Genomic DNA, 14,913 nt, shown 5'->3' with positions numbered 1-14,913 from the left:
AGACTGCACAGGGGTGAAAGAACTCAGGGCATAACTAGCATGACTCACAGGGGGGAGGAGGGAGTTTAATTTATATTAAGTCCCCTGCCCCTTGCTTCATGGGGAAGGAAAGAGCTAACCTCCCTTTACAGGATATAGATTTTTCATAACAGACATAGCGTCTCTAAAAAGAACACGTGTAAATGTGCAGTGTGCAGCGAGATAGAGATCTGAAGTAAAATGAATATACCTTGTACTGTGTGTGTATTTCCCCCCTTGTCTTAACTTCTCTAACATAGTAAGCGCCCAGAGGAGTCCCCCTCCTCCCCATTCATTCAAGCGGCTGCATATGGACTTTCCAAGGTGGCAACCAGGCGTCTGCATCCAACCCGCCCCGCCTCCCGGCTTTGCCTGGGAAACGCTCCGCTTGGGGGCGGCGGAGCCACCTTGTCGTCCGTCGCTTACCCCCTCTCCCGGAGTTAGCGCTTTTTTATGCTTTGTGTGTGTGTGTGTGTGTGTGTGTGCAAGCGCCTGTGCTGTTTAAATGGGCCAAGTTAGAGAAGCAGCGGCGAAGGGAAATCTTGTTTGGCCAGAGTCTCCGAACTCCACGGTGACTTCTGAGAACCTCTCAGTCTATGTCCATCCCGGCCGCCAGCCCGCCCCGGCTAGGGACGGGGGGGAGAGGGGCAAGGCACTCCGGAGGGACCCCGCCATTCGGGGGCGGGAGCTGCTGATGAGGGGAGCGGGGCTGGGGCAGGGGCGGCGGGTTTTTTGTCAGGATCATTATTCCAGCCGCGGGTGGGAATCGACTGGCTGGGAATAATGACCCGGCGTGAATAAAGCAGCCAGCGGGGGGCACAGGTGGTGCAGCTCTGCGCGGGGGAAAGCCAGGCAGCCCCGGGAAACTTCTTCTCTCCTGCCCGGTCTGCTCGGCGCAGTGGCAGGGAGCGAGGGGCGCCTTGGGCCCGGCGCGCTGTCCAGGGGGTGCCGGCGGAGGGCGGGCGGAGGCAGGGCAGGGCAGGGCAGGGGGGCGGCCGGGCTGGCATTGTCACTGTTAAACACATCCATCCAATAAAGCGGCCGGGTTTCAGTTGAGGTGGCGGGGAATCCTCCAGCCCGGTAGGAAGGTGGGTCGAGCGGAGGGAATCAATCAGCCTTTTAAACCAAAATAATGTCTACGGCGGCGGAGACCTCGCCAAGATGTCAGGTATTAGTCCGGAGGGGCAGAGCTGGGAGCAGCGCGGCGGCTGCCGGCTCTCCGGTGCATTAGCCTCTGGCTGGGAGCGGGATCCCAGGCAGCCGTGCTGGGGCGCCGGCGGAGGCAATTGGCCAGCGGGCTCCTCCGGGGGATACCCGCCACCTCCGGCCCCCGAGCGCGAAAGGTGCTGCTGCTGCTGCTACTGCTACTGCCGGCGCCTTTCAGCCAAACTCCAGCCGGAGCGGGGGCAAGTGGCGCCGGAGACAGCGGAGCCGCGGGGCTTTGGAGAGGCGAGGGCGCACGGGGAGCGCGGCGGCACCATGCCGGCTGTCAAGAAGGAGCGACCGGACAGGGAGGAGATGGCCCTGGCCGCCTTCAACCAGCCCATGGAGACCTTGCCTGACTACCTGGCCCCCTTAGCGGCCGCTGCCATCCCGGTGGTGACCCCCCACCCTCCGGCTTACGACCAGATCTTTGCCCACCACCACCGTGCCTACCTGGGCTTCCCCGAGCCCCACCCGCCCCTGCCCGAGGACCTGATGCTGGAGCGTTTCTCCTCCATCCCGGATTTCCAGCCCTTCTTTGACAACGGCGAGCCGTGCATGGAGGTGGAGTGCGGCGAGAACAAGGCGCTGCTCTACATCCACAAGTTGTGCCAGGGCAGCAAGGGCCCCTCCATCCGCTACCGGGGAGAGTGGCTGACCCCCAACGAGTTCCAGTTCGTCAGCGGCCGGGAGACCGCCAAGGACTGGAAGCGGAGCATCCGGCACAAAGGTAATGGCCCGGCTCATCATCCCCCCCCTCCCCGGCTGGGTAGCGGTGCCCCTTGGCACGGCTGCTTCCAGCACCTCCCCCCCCCAACACTACCCACTGCATATTCGCACTGGCAGGGGGCTACCTCCCTGCCCCCTCTTTTTAGTGCCCCCCTCAAACTGTGTCCCCCCCCCCGATAACGGGCTGTCCTGAGAGCGGCTGGGGAACGGGGAAGAGGGAGAGGGGGTGCGGGGGGGCCCATCCTGCCGGAGAAGTTTCAGTCACTGCGGGCAGAGGCTGCACACCGGGGCAGTTGGGGGGAGACGCGTGAAGGGAGCCGGGTCTTGTGGATGCAAGTAAAAAAACGGAGTGTGGAGTAAAGGGGGGGGGCGGGTTTCACTGGGGGGGGGGGGATGTTTGGGCACTTGCTCCGCATCTGAACCAGAAGCGCAGAGCGAGGGGGACTCGGGAGGCTGCACTTCGCAATTGACACGAGGTTGCCACTGGCGAATGGAGCCAGCCCGCTAGCCGGCCTGGCGCGGGCCGGGGGCTCCGGCGAGCAGCGCAGGCTGCAGGTTCGGGGCGGCGGGGGGGTAAGTGCGGACTTGGGGGGGGGGGGTCAGGTTTTCTTTAAAAAACCCCCAACGATTGGCAAGCGGTGCGCGCGCGCGTGTGTCGTTGTGGTTTTCTGCCTCCGTGTACAGTTGTGGTTGTCTCGGTGTAGTTGCTCCGCTGTGCATGCGGTGACGGTGGTCTCTGTGTGTGAGTGTATAGTTGTGGTTCTCTGTGTAGTTGTGGTGGTTGTCGCTGTGTGGAGCAGGGAGAAGGGTGCGTGTATGGTTGTGGTTTGTGTGTGCGCGCAACGACGGCTGTCTCTTGTTGTTGTCCTGGGTGTGTAGTCGTGGCTGCCTCTCTGTGTGTACAGTTACGTGTGTGTAAGAGTGTGGTTGTCTCCCTCTGTGTTTAGCGTCGTGATCTGTGTGTACAGGTGTGGTTTTCTGTGTGTGTGTATCGCTGTTCTCTGTGTGTGTGTATATATCTTTATCTGTGTGTGTGTGTAGTTGTGGCTGCCTGTATAGTTTGTGTGTGTGTGTATTGTTCTCTCTCTGTGTGTATAGTAGTGGTTGTGTGTGTGTATCCTTGTTATCTCCCTGTGTGTAGTCTGTGTGTACACAACCGTGGCTGCCTGTGTGTGTGTGTGTGTGTGTCTGGGGGAGGGGGCTGAGTTTGGGAGCCGCTGTGTGCTGGAAGCAGAAATGTGCCGGCTTGTCACTCCAGTTGCTGTGTAAATGAGGAAAGGCGCCTCGGGGGAGGGAGGTTCCTCCAGCAGCTGGGTGGTGCGGGCCCCCAACCGCTCCGCCGGCTGCTGCCGGCTGCCCACCTCCCCCGCCCGGCCTCCCCCGGGCCAGCTGCACCCGGGCTGGGCAGCTCCAGAAGCCGGGGAGGGCGCAGAGGGTCTGCGGTTGCCCTCTCAGGTGGAGCGCCGAGCACTCGGCTCCCCCTGGCCGCGCTGCGCGCAGAGGAGGGAGGCAGCGTGACATGTAATTAGCCGAGAGCTGGAGGTGTCAGCCCAGGGGTCTGAGGAGCCATTAGGAGGTGACTGACACCTCGCCTTGTTTATTGATCGCCAGAGAAGAGGGGAATAACTCCAGGGGCCGCTCTAATTATTATTATTCGGCTCATTTTTTATCACTGGCCTCCTGGCTGTCTTCAGGAAATCTCAGTCCCTCCGGGGTGAGTCAGGAGGACTGAGGTTAAATGGATGGAGGAGGAAGGGGAGGGGGGGGCCGGGCTGTCTTGCGGTTTGCATTCAATATCTCCTACGTTGCTTTTAATTGCAAATACATCCCAGCCCGGCACCGGGGCGGTGTGTGCGTGTGTCTGTCTGCGGGGGGAAGCGGGTGGACATGCAGGTCTGGAGCGCCCGGTTGTTATGTTCATTATTCATCTCTTCAGCCGGCGAGAACATTTTGAACGAGGTTAGAGGGAGGCTAATGAGGGCTGCGCTGGTGGGTCTCTTCCCGATTTCTACGGGGCAGAAAGTTCAAGGAAGGTAGAAGCCTGAGCGGGCGGCGAGGTGCTGGTGGGGAGAGAAGGGCTGCCTGAGTTTGCATGGAAAGATCCGAGTTGCTGCAAAGCCATTTTCTTTTTAACCAAACCAAACCCAAACCAGTGCTGTTTCTTTTTCTTCTCCTCCTCTGCATCCAGGGAAAAGTTTGAAGACTCTTATGTCCAAAGGAATCTTACAGGTACATCCTCCAATCTGTGATTGCCCTGGGTGTCGAATTTCGTCTCCAGTGGTAAGATTATTGCTAAAATATGTGTTTTAGTTAAGTCTCCCTCTCCAGCCTCCCTTTCTCTCTTAATTTTTTTCTTTTCCTTCTGCGATCACGCACTCGTGATCTTAAAGGACTAGGGACTGTCAGTCACTGAACCTTCTCCGAAGTGCTGTTTTACACTGAGCACAGCTGCAGTTTTGTTACCTGTCAGAGGAAAAGAAGGTTGCAAAGAGAGCAGCTGGGCAAAGCGGTGCTTAAACTAAAAGGATGTAATGCAGAGTGTGCATGTGTGATTGTCCAGGGGAAGGATCACAGCTATGCAAACTGCAAAGCACCTTTGTGTGTGTGTATATTTTGCGGAAGAGTAAAGCAACTAAAACAAAGGAAATTAAAATTGTACCCACGTGTTAGGATCAGAATACTCATGCTTTGCAAAAGGTTAATGAAATCTAGATAAATTTGAGAAGGATTAACTAACCTATCTTGGATTTACCATTCCCCATGCCCCCTCAAAAAACTTTTATAACTTTTATCATTCTTGACAGTGATCACTGTTTTATAGCTTTTTTTTTTTTTTTTTTTTTGCTTTATCTTTAACATTGAGTTCACAGTGTTTTCAGCCCTCTGTCTGAGTATGTCTTAGGGACTCTTTAACTTCTCATTATGTGTGACATCAGGATTTTCATGGAGAAGATGGCGATGTCATAAATAAAGAGTGTTATGGAATCAGAAGTGTGTCGCATACAACTAAGACATTAAAATATTTGTTTCTGGGCTATGTATGTATACTATAAACATACAGTTGAAATTATTTTCATCATCTGTAATCCTGTTTGGTTCATAGAACTAAACTAAATTCTGGAGTTGGAAGAATCACTGTAATTTAATGCATTTTTTATAATTAGAAATGTGGAAACAAATGCTATTCTATATTTTTTTATCCAGATGGATAATTTTTTCTTCTATTGTCTTTATAAGGTCACACAAGGTCAATCTCCATTAAAGTGCAGAATCCCAGAATGTAAATGATTCTGCTGTGTGTATATGCACGTATACATATATATATATAAATAAAGTGCATGTTTAAATGAAAAGTTGCTTAGAAAAATATTCAGCAAGTGGCCTGCAGAAATCAAAGCAAATATATCATCTGTATTTGTTACCTAACTCTTTGAAAGCATATTGTGCCATAGCCGTTTAGACTGAAAAAAGTCATCACAGAACAAACCAAAGATACTATTTATCTCGCTATGTGATTTTTCAGTTACTAGCCTACAGTTAGTAAGCCACACTGGGTGAAATTCTGTTCCCACTCAGATCAGTGGAAGTTTTGCCATGTATTTCAATGGGGCCAGCGTTTCACCCATAATGTTTACTACCATGAGTGTTCTCATTGACTTCAGTAACACAACTCACAGCAATAAGCCCTGTGCTGGGTAGTTAGTCTTTACAGGTTCAGGCCCTTTGTGCACTTTTTTATTATTAACCTGACAAATCAGAGGGCTCCTTTACTTTGGTCCATGGACCACTGGTGTCTGCAGAACACTTGCTGGTGGTCTGTTGAGAGCTGGCTGATCACATGATGCTGGCTGTTTCTCATTTCCAACTGCTAAATTGCATTAAAAGACAGCTAAAACTACACTAAATACTTTCCTAAGGTTACTTTTCCAGGTAAGCAATTGCTGTTGTTGCCTTAGGGATGCTATCTGATTGCAAGGGGAGGGGAGTTGTCTGGGAGACAGTCTCTATGTTAAAATGTGGTCTAAACTGAAAGAATTTGAAAACTTCTGATATTGATGGAAATAGAAGCTCATTTACTATTAAGAAAGGAAAAGAAAATCCATCCTGACAGGTCTCTCAGCCCCCTTCTCCCAGTGAGATGAAGTAGGAAAGGTTTTGACAGCAGAATAACCTTACTCTGATTCTTTTAGCACAGCAACTGGCTTTTATTTTGGTTATTCTGTGTAGCAATCAGTGTGCTCTTGGCATAATTTCCTTACTTTGAGTTTACATCATGTTATGAGAGAGCTCACCATTATTTTCTTCAGCTTGCTAAAACCACTGAGCATGTTGTATTGTTCCAGGAAGACAACCTAAAGTTATTAAGAAGTGACTGAAATGAAAGATGGAGTTAATTATATTTGATAAATGTGTCTTAATACGAGTCCTCTTAAAATAAAATACTCTTTTCCTTTCTAGAAATTAAAATCTAAAAACAATGCACTTACATAGCATCCTGCAAATAGGGTCTCAAAGTATTTGGCAAACTCTAATTAAGTTAGCCTCACAACCCCTCTATGTGGTAGGAAGGTGTAATTATCCCCATTCTAAAGATTGGGTAACTGAAATACTAAGATGTTTGAGCAGGAGCGAAACATATATTTGTCCCCTTCCACCCCAAAAAACATCTGGAGTGGTGCAGTGCCCGCTGGAAGTTGGAGCCTAGTCAACCACCATGCTTGCCTGCCCTTAGAACCAGCTCTGGGTTTGAGGGTCTGACTTTCACCTGCAGTTCCCATTGACTTCATCTGGAATTCTGGGTGCTCAACACCTCGGAAAATCAGGCCCTAATTCTGCAATGAGATCCATACAGGGAGCCTTCAGCGTTCTCATGGAACCCCACAGACTTTGGGGGGATTCTGCACAAATACAGGGCTGTATCTGGTAGACCTCATTGTCAGACTAGAGGTTAAGTGACCTGCCTGAGGTCACATATAGGAAAACTGCATCAGAACAAAGAACGGAACCTAGGTCTCTTGACTTCCAGACCTGAAGCAAAACCTTGTCAATGCTAACTTTATTCTTCTTTCTACCACTCAACAGCAAAAAAGTGAGTTACTATCCGTGGACCAAATCCCACTTGCCTTACTCACAGCTGTGCTTTACTGGCATTTTACCCACCGGAGTCAGGCAAGCATGATTTGACTGGTTAGCTTTCCAGTGTGTACTGAAAGTTTCACATGAATCTGGAATCCCCTGATCGTGCACTGTAGTATTTGCATGTACTATATATTCAAAGCAATTATACTAGGAAACAGTTAAGAAATGGGGACAATTTATCTTTCCCTGTCTGATGACTGTGGTTTAAGAATCAATGAGAGCAGGGGGCTCTTAGCCATCCGACACAGAACCTACTATCTTTTATATTGTAGATACAGCAGGAAAGTGTGAATTATACCCATGAGACCTGGTTCCCTCTGCTATGGTTGTCTCAAGAACATGCAATAAAACTGTGGTCCTGATACTATCCAGGGAAGTTTATACCGCTGGGAATCTGGTGTATTGGCCTACTGGCCACAGGAATAGGCTAGCTAAGCTCATGATTTGTGTTTGAAATGGGGCAGAGCTGGCTGCTTATGGGTGAGTTAACCCCTCTGACTGGGGCTGCAGGCTGAGAAGAGAATGGCCCAAGCTTCCCGTCTGTAAAGCTTTAATTTAATTTATCCAACCCCTCTAATGTCAAGGGCTTTAATTAACATCAGTGATGGGTCTCAGGCCCTGTCTGGGTCCTTTTGGGGTCTGATGAGGGAGGATTGATTTGGAAAGGAAATTGCATCTGGCTATGGAAGCAGTTTGGGAAAGCTGCTTTAAGAAGCTGGAGATTTTTACCATGGGCCTGAACCTTTTTACCAGGTGCTGTGAAACCCTGGAAGCCAAATCAACCCAGGAAAAGGAAAGAAAGACCCCCTTCGCCCCCCCTCCCCCTCTTTTCTTGGGTGGGGTTGAGGGATGGGAACATGACCAGCCCTTGCAAGTCAGCGCCTGTCTGCCAAAGGGTCATTTTTTCTCACAGGGCTTCCCCCGTGCAACGTGCACTGGCCTCCCAGAAATCCTGTGAGCAACTCTCCCCAGGGCCCGGGTCTGCACTGGGGGAGGGGGGGGGGCTGCTGGATCGAATGTCAGGCCCAGCTGGTCACTTGTTTGGTGCCTTCCCAGCTAAGGAAGTGGGCTGGGGCTTCTGGTGTGCAGCGCAGTGCACCCCCTGTCCGCCCGCCCGCAGTAAGGCTGCAATACGGGGTGTCCCCCCCCCGACTCCAGCCCTGCATCAGCTCGGGGCAGCCGCAGCCAGGAATGCGGCTCGGCTGCCCCCCACAGCGGAGCCCTGATCGCTCCGGCTCCCCCCTCCCTCCCCGTCGCAGCTCGTTTGCTGTAGCTGCAGACGGGGCCGGCGCCTCGGCTTGTTCTGTGACCGACCGCTGGTTTCCTGCGAGGCGGAGGAGCAGCAGCAGCGTCTCGCCTGCTGCCTTGGCGTCTCCTCCCTCGGGCAGCGGCTCCCCCCCTCGGTGCGCGTCTCGGAGCCTGGCCGGGGCATCAATCAGAGCGACGCTGGCCGAGCCCACCGGGCGCGTGGCTAATCAGGCAGAAGGGCTGGCGCTTGGAGCCGGGGGGGGAGGGTGTGTGTGTGTGTCACTCCGGGGCTAGGGAGAGGACGGACGGACTGACACGCCACCCCCCCCCCGGCCCTGATGCGTGCATGTCATGGGCACAGTCGCTTGCACGCAGGATTTGCAGGCGGGAAAAGCTTTGCCGTTAGGTGAGTCCATGCACCACACAGGAGCGTGCCCCCCTCTCTTTCCCCACCCCCCGCTTTGCCTGGAGCTGCTCTCAGGATTTCATGCATCCTCGCTTTTGAAACCTTCGCCGTCAAGGAGAGTTGGAATTGCCTAGGCCTGTCCCCGCTGCTTTTCCATGCATCCTCTACGTTTGCAGCTAAGGAGCGCTGGACTCCCCCACGCTAGGTTCCTTGCCCCCGAAATCGTTGCCATTAAAGTGGCGGTGCCAGGGCCTGGGTCTCTACCTCTGTCTTTGGCAGGATGGCAAGAAGGCACCAAATTTTTTGCAGGGAGGAGACTGGTAAATTGCATACTTTTAAGTCTGTATCCCCCATTTTACATGCATCCCAAATATTTTCGGTTAAGAATGGTTTAAATTACAAAAGGCCCTTTAGTGCATTCCAATACATTTTAGCTATAAACCGTTTTTCAGCATTTCCCTTCAGTCCCCTTAAACTTCTCTGCTCACACCCATTGCCAATAACTCACAATCTCTGCAGTTATAGGAGCCCCTAGACTGGGTAGGGTTGTGCTGCTTGTGATGGTGAGTTGTTTTTCTGACAGTGCTAGTAGGTCCCCGAGGAAGGCCTGACCTGTTCATAGGAGACAGTTGCCTTAGCAAAGTGGGGGAGCAGGGAGGGATGATTTTGCACAGGACAGCACTAAAAGCTCTCTTGGCTTAGATTTGTGATGTCCAGAATTACATGTCCAGCATAGCAAAGGGGAGGCATTGTCTAGCATGGCTCTCCTTTGATTGTTTTCATCACCAGTGTGACCCTTAGAGTATTTTTCATAATGACCGCAGGGCAGGTTGCTTCTGGAAATGTGTTAGGATTTAACATGGGATTTTTTAATTTTTTTTTTTAGTTCTGTCTCTTCACAGCCAGACTTTCTCTTTGAAAGGCTGCTTTACCTACCCTGTAAAGAAGGAAGGGCAGGCTTCTGAATACCCTGTCGTGGCATAGGGGCAGTAAAACATGACAGAAATCCCAACAGAATATATTTTAAAATCCTTCTACCTCTCTCCTTGCATGCCAGGACTCAGGGTAATCGTGCATAACTTGGTTAATGACCATGATCATGGACAGCAGTGCTGCTGTTGATTTGATATAAAAAGAGAGTGTCTGTTTGTGTTTCATGTTTGGTTGGTTCTTATATCACCACACAATTGGGGGGGGGGGAGGAGGGAAGAGGTTTGGAAAAGAGAGAAATTGTTCTTTATTTAAAAATGAAGTGTGTGGGGTCAGTTAGTTAAAGTTCCCATTGCTTAGCTCACAAAGTGCCAAGTACTGGGAAGTGCTGCTCCAGTTTCAGAGGCAGAGGGGTTAGTAATATTGTGATACAGGGGTCTTGAGTCCGGTTTTCCCTTGATCTGCCCAAATGAGGTCAGTGCCACAAGAGCTCTCCTTACTTACTCAGCATGAGATGGAGACAAATGCCTTGCTGTGCCAATGTCAGCCTGAAGGGGCCAGAAGAAGCCAGACCTGGAAGTTCAGCCCCACCGTGATCCCCTGGTTGTTGGCTGGAGGGGGCTGGAATTTTGAAGCTGATCCAAAGCTTGGGGACTCTTGCATGAGATGAGGCTGTTCCAGTGAAACTCACCTGTAAGAATATGACGTAGCTTACTCTGTGTCATGGCCGCTTTCCTGGTTGCCTGTGTGAGCAAGATTGAGCCTGAACACGTGGTTTGAGCTGAATGGATTGAGTCTCGGGCACCTGTCTGAGTTTTGGAGCTCACGGATGCTGGGGTTTGCATGGAGGGGGGCTATTTGGTGCTTTGCATTTGTGTCCTTGGAGGGAGGGTCCCTTATGATTGTAAAAAAGCCCTGCCTGGAAGCAACTTTACAGACTGTTTATTCCTGGAGGCCCTTGGCACAGCCTGGTGGCTTTATTTGTGGTTTCATGCTGATGTGGATTGCTGTTGTTAGTTGAAAACGTTTTAGTTTAGTTCGGTTTTATTGTCAAATTATTCAGTTTAATTTAGGTTTTTTGTCACTGACTTATTTAGGGGACTTTTAAAGTGCATCCACTGGGGCTATTTTTTGAGCCCAACTCCCAGTGTTAACCAAAATGCTTCCAAAGGTTCAGCTGAGATCTCCTTTCCACAGACAGTCTCCTTTAGGAAGAAGCCTGAGAAAAAACTCTGTGCCCCTAAGGGGAACAAGAGCGACTTTGCCTGACCAGTGCCGGGGCAAATTATAGAGTTGGGTCCTCAACCCCAAGACTTTCAAATGCAGGGGCTGTGAGCAAATACGCATCAACTGCTCTTATGACAGTGAGAGAGCAGGTCTCTAAACTTGCTGGGTCCCAGATCATACAGAGCTTCACAGAACAAAACCTGTAGCTTGAGCTGAACCCAGAGGTGAATAGGAAGTCGGTGCACCCCTGGAAGATGCTTCCTGTTAAGTGGGAAGCTATGTTTTGTGCTAGCTATTACTCCTGAGAAGGCTTCAAGCCGAGCCCTAGCACAGAATGCATTACAATTGCTCAGTTATTGGCCAAGTGCCTTGGAGATTTTGGAAGAAGGTGTTGCATGGATGAAACATTTAATTATTCTTTTTAAATAGAAATGTAAGGGTAAGGGCAATGGGGTGGAGGGTGCTGATGCAGTACCGAATGATTTGATTTTGGGGATTATTGAAACCCCCTCTGGAAAGGAAAACGTTAATTGGATCGCAGTGTTGTGAGTGAATAGCAGAAGGGCATAAGCTTTTACAGCCTAGGAAAACCATTTACACTTTCTGGGGACACTAAAGGGTACAAGGTGGAGTATGTTTACTGAGCTGTGTAAAAATGGGAGCTGTAACGCAGGAGCTATGGCCAAGATGGCTGCTGTTCTAGGGAGTGAAGAAGCAAGGTGAATGCCAGTGAGCTGTTAAACTGAGGGGCTAGGAGCAGGACCACCAGTGATTTAATGTTGCTTATACAGAATGAGTCAGAGTTACCCTCCTTGATGCCATGTCTGGGGAATTCATGTCTACGGGGAGAGGCAGGATGATGGACAGCGTTTCTATTTAGCTTCAGGGATTCCGCTTGGAGACGGTAACTTTGCCAGCAGGGGCTCTGCTCCATAAGGCTTGTAGATCAATGGGTCCTTGTCCATGCCCTCTTCCCAACAAGCACAACTCACTTGTTGAGCCGTGGGGGTGAGGGGGAGACGGCCCTCCCCTGCGAGCCCCAAGCACAGTGTAGTTTGTCACTCTTGCTTGGCTGCATCATGCCCCCTGGTGGATTTTCTGCATCTGGGGAGGGGCTGGTCCAACACCTGGTTTAGACCACCAGTACGTGCTGGAGTGCATTCATCCCAGTAGGCCAGAAGTCAGGGACTGGGCTTTGCAATTAAGGCAGGGTGGTGGGCAAACTCTGGAATCAAGTTTAAAGACACTCCAGTGAATTTGGAAAAAATCTACCAGGCCAAGGAAAAAAAGTTAAATGCAGAATAGAGATACGTAGAGCTAAATAAAAGTAGCCAAAGCAGAATCATCTTGTTAGGAATGTGTCAAGGGCAGTGTAAAGGTGAGATTGGATAAGTAATTTTGCTGTCGAAATTATTTAGAGATGTCATTAAACTGCTTAGGGCAGTCTCTACTGCCTTAGGGCAAGGACACCTGGTTTTAATTTGCAGTGGTCTGTGTCCAAACCTGCTAGCCTTAATCAAAAGGATCAGTGCTAATTTGGAGCCTGTTGGCAAGTGCCGTTAGTGAACGAGGGACCTAACCTGTAGAGTTGACTAAAGGACCAACATTAACTCCCACTGTCTGTACTTTGTTCTTTTTTCCCTGGGGATTTAAAAGTAAACCATCTGCTGTCTAAAATATGTAGGGGTGATGGGGTTTTTTATGTCATGTGCAGTAATGGACTGGTAAGGCAGGCAGAGAGGAGAAGCAGCATCCTTTGTCACAGCCTTTTGAAGAGAGGCTTCTGTTTTTAATATACACAAAATTAGAGTACTGTTTGGTGGAAATTAAACGCTTGCCTTTGCCCTTCACTTATTACATAGTGTTTCTTTTTTTTCTTTTACTGCCTTCTTCTGTTTCTCCTATGCACAGTCTGTTTCCTTCATCCACAGGGCTGGCAGGCTTCTTGCTACACAACAGATGCCAGTGCTGAGTCTTGGTTGGCAACATCGTCTCCTCCTCTCCCATCCTCCCCCAGATCGAAGCGCTTCATCTCCACCAAGCCAACGGCCTGACAAAACTCGGGGGCCTAATCCCAGCTCTGGGCCCAATCCTGCCAGGTGGTGCTGAGCATCCTTTGCTCCCACTGATGTCAAATGAACCTTGCAGTATTGGGCCCTCTGTCACCAAATTTGCATCTTCCAGTTGATGGCACAGAGAGACGTTTCACTGAGTGTATTATTTGTCGCCGCATGAATCACATGTGGGTTTGTAAGTGAAATTGACAGCCGTCTCCTTTAGCGTCTTTGCTTTATGCTTCTGCTCTCTCGCTAAGGTAACTCCCATACACCCCACCCCCCACCGGGGAAATGGAGCATTTCCTTTCTCTTATTTTTGGCTGTGTTATTTTAACAAAACCAGTGAGAGTGGAGAGGAAATTACACTTTCCCCTGGGTCGTAAATATAATCTGATACAGGATTTTGTTGTAACACGTCTCAGGAGGTGGATGGAGGGAATTCCCAAGCATGGAAGAAAACATGTACACATAGTCTAGATCTAGTTAATGCAGAATGTTAGCGGCTTTTGCTTTATTTTGCATGTGCATAGAAAGCTGGAAAATAGGGGTGCTTTTGTGTACAAATGTGCCCTGCTCCTCAATAACTTTTAATGATAATTAATAATAATGCTCTTATATTGGCAATCCCTCATTTTTAGGCATGTTGGGTGTTTTGTGGCTAAATCAAGGGTTTTCTTTCATCTCTAACATCTCCAACCTGGGCAAAGGCCAACAGGATCTTCAGCAGCTTGAGTCAAGAAGACAGGTCATTGCAAGCAGACTCTCTTGCCTGTAAGTGATGTCTGCTGTTTACCCTGCATGCAGGCTGGATAGGCATATTGAAAGAGCAAAAAAAAACCTCAGGTAAATGCATAACCCTTTTTGTAACCTGGGCTGTAGAAGATGGAGGGACCAGTGTTTTCCCCTAAGATTTGTAGTTCTAGCATGGGAAAGCCAGGAAATGGCAGAACTGGTGAGTGCAGCAGAAGTTGAATCTAAAGGGCAGCTTCACTCTTGATTGCTTGCACAGACGGATCTGAGGGCAGAATGTAGCCTCAGATACTGCCTATATTATCTTAGGCTAGAGGCTTATGCAAACAGCTTTGACTTCAGTGGGGTGCTTGCCAGAACAAGGTGTGTGGGATTTGACCCTGTGCTGCAGATGGGAAAGGAATGAGCATCTCTATGTGTGGGTAGCAGGCAGGGGTAGAAACTGAGATTGTGTTGGTGTTGCCACTCCTTACGGTATTTAATGGAAATTCTTTGAGGGCTGAAAGCTACTGGTTTTTCTGAACTAATTCTTCACCTACATTGCAGCAGGTTGAGATAGTGGCACAGCAGCTTTTGTTAATGCGAGACTTGTCATGGAACTCCAGGCTTTTCCCGTTTCATTGGCTAAAGCGGCAGCTTTTCACAGTGCATAGGATTTTTCTTTTTCTCAATACAGTGGAATAAAAAAATAACCTGGGAATCCTAACTATGAAGTGGAAAGAGCTGGGAGTCAGGACCTCCCCCCCCGGGTTGTATTCCTAGCTCGTCACTGAGTCACTTTGTGACCTTGGGCAAGTCTGTTAGGCCCATACTTTCAAAAGCACCCAGTAATGTGGGGTGACTCTAATTTTGGGTGCCCGGTTTGAGATGCTTAGAGTGTGTCTACAGAGCATCTGAGGAGCAAGCCTCCAGCGTGGGTCCACAGACATATGCTAGCATGGCTCACACGAGTGTGATTAAAAAATAGTTGTGTAGATGATGCTTTTACGATGCAGTTCGGGATGGAGCTTTTAGGATAGGATTTTGCAGAGGTGCCGAACATCCAAAGCTCCGATGGAAGTCACGCCCTCGGTGTGTCGAGTCGGGCACTCCAGACTAGTGGCCACTCTTAAAAATGTGGTCCTTGACCTTTCCTTCCTGTGCTTCAGGGTACCGCATAGCAAACCAGAAACAGTTAACAACGTTGAACCAGGGCCATATTATGCA

The 14,913-nt window shown here is 50.0% G+C and overlaps 1 protein-coding gene across 4 annotated transcripts in view; it reads left to right on the top strand.

Moving 5' to 3' along the window:
• Positions 1-1,384: 1,384 nt before the first annotated feature.
• Positions 1,385-14,913, top strand: part of SAMD11 (sterile alpha motif domain containing 11) — a 174,434-nt gene continuing 160,905 nt past the window's right edge. Inside the window, exons 1-2 of one of the 4 annotated variants that reach the window (XM_067567295.1) lie at positions 1,385-1,951; positions 4,139-4,230. In XM_067567295.1, the coding sequence (XP_067423396.1) occupies positions 1,498-1,951; positions 4,139-4,230 (546 nt within the window). In that variant the 5' untranslated portion in view covers positions 1,385-1,497. Of the gene's footprint in view, positions 1,952-3,277; positions 3,665-4,138; positions 4,231-14,913 lie in introns of those variants that run through there. The other 3 variants (XM_067567294.1, XM_067567293.1, XM_067567296.1) reach the window with 3 other exon arrangements.

The sequence above is a fragment of the Emydura macquarii genome, unplaced genomic scaffold (genome assembly GCF_026122565.2).
Source record: "Emydura macquarii macquarii isolate MOO-44397 ecotype Brisbane River unplaced genomic scaffold, CSIRO-AGI_Emac_v2 contig_2768, whole genome shotgun sequence".
Taxonomy (NCBI): Eukaryota; Metazoa; Chordata; order Testudines; family Chelidae; genus Emydura; species Emydura macquarii.
This window is presented reverse-complemented; position numbering and strand designations above follow the sequence as displayed.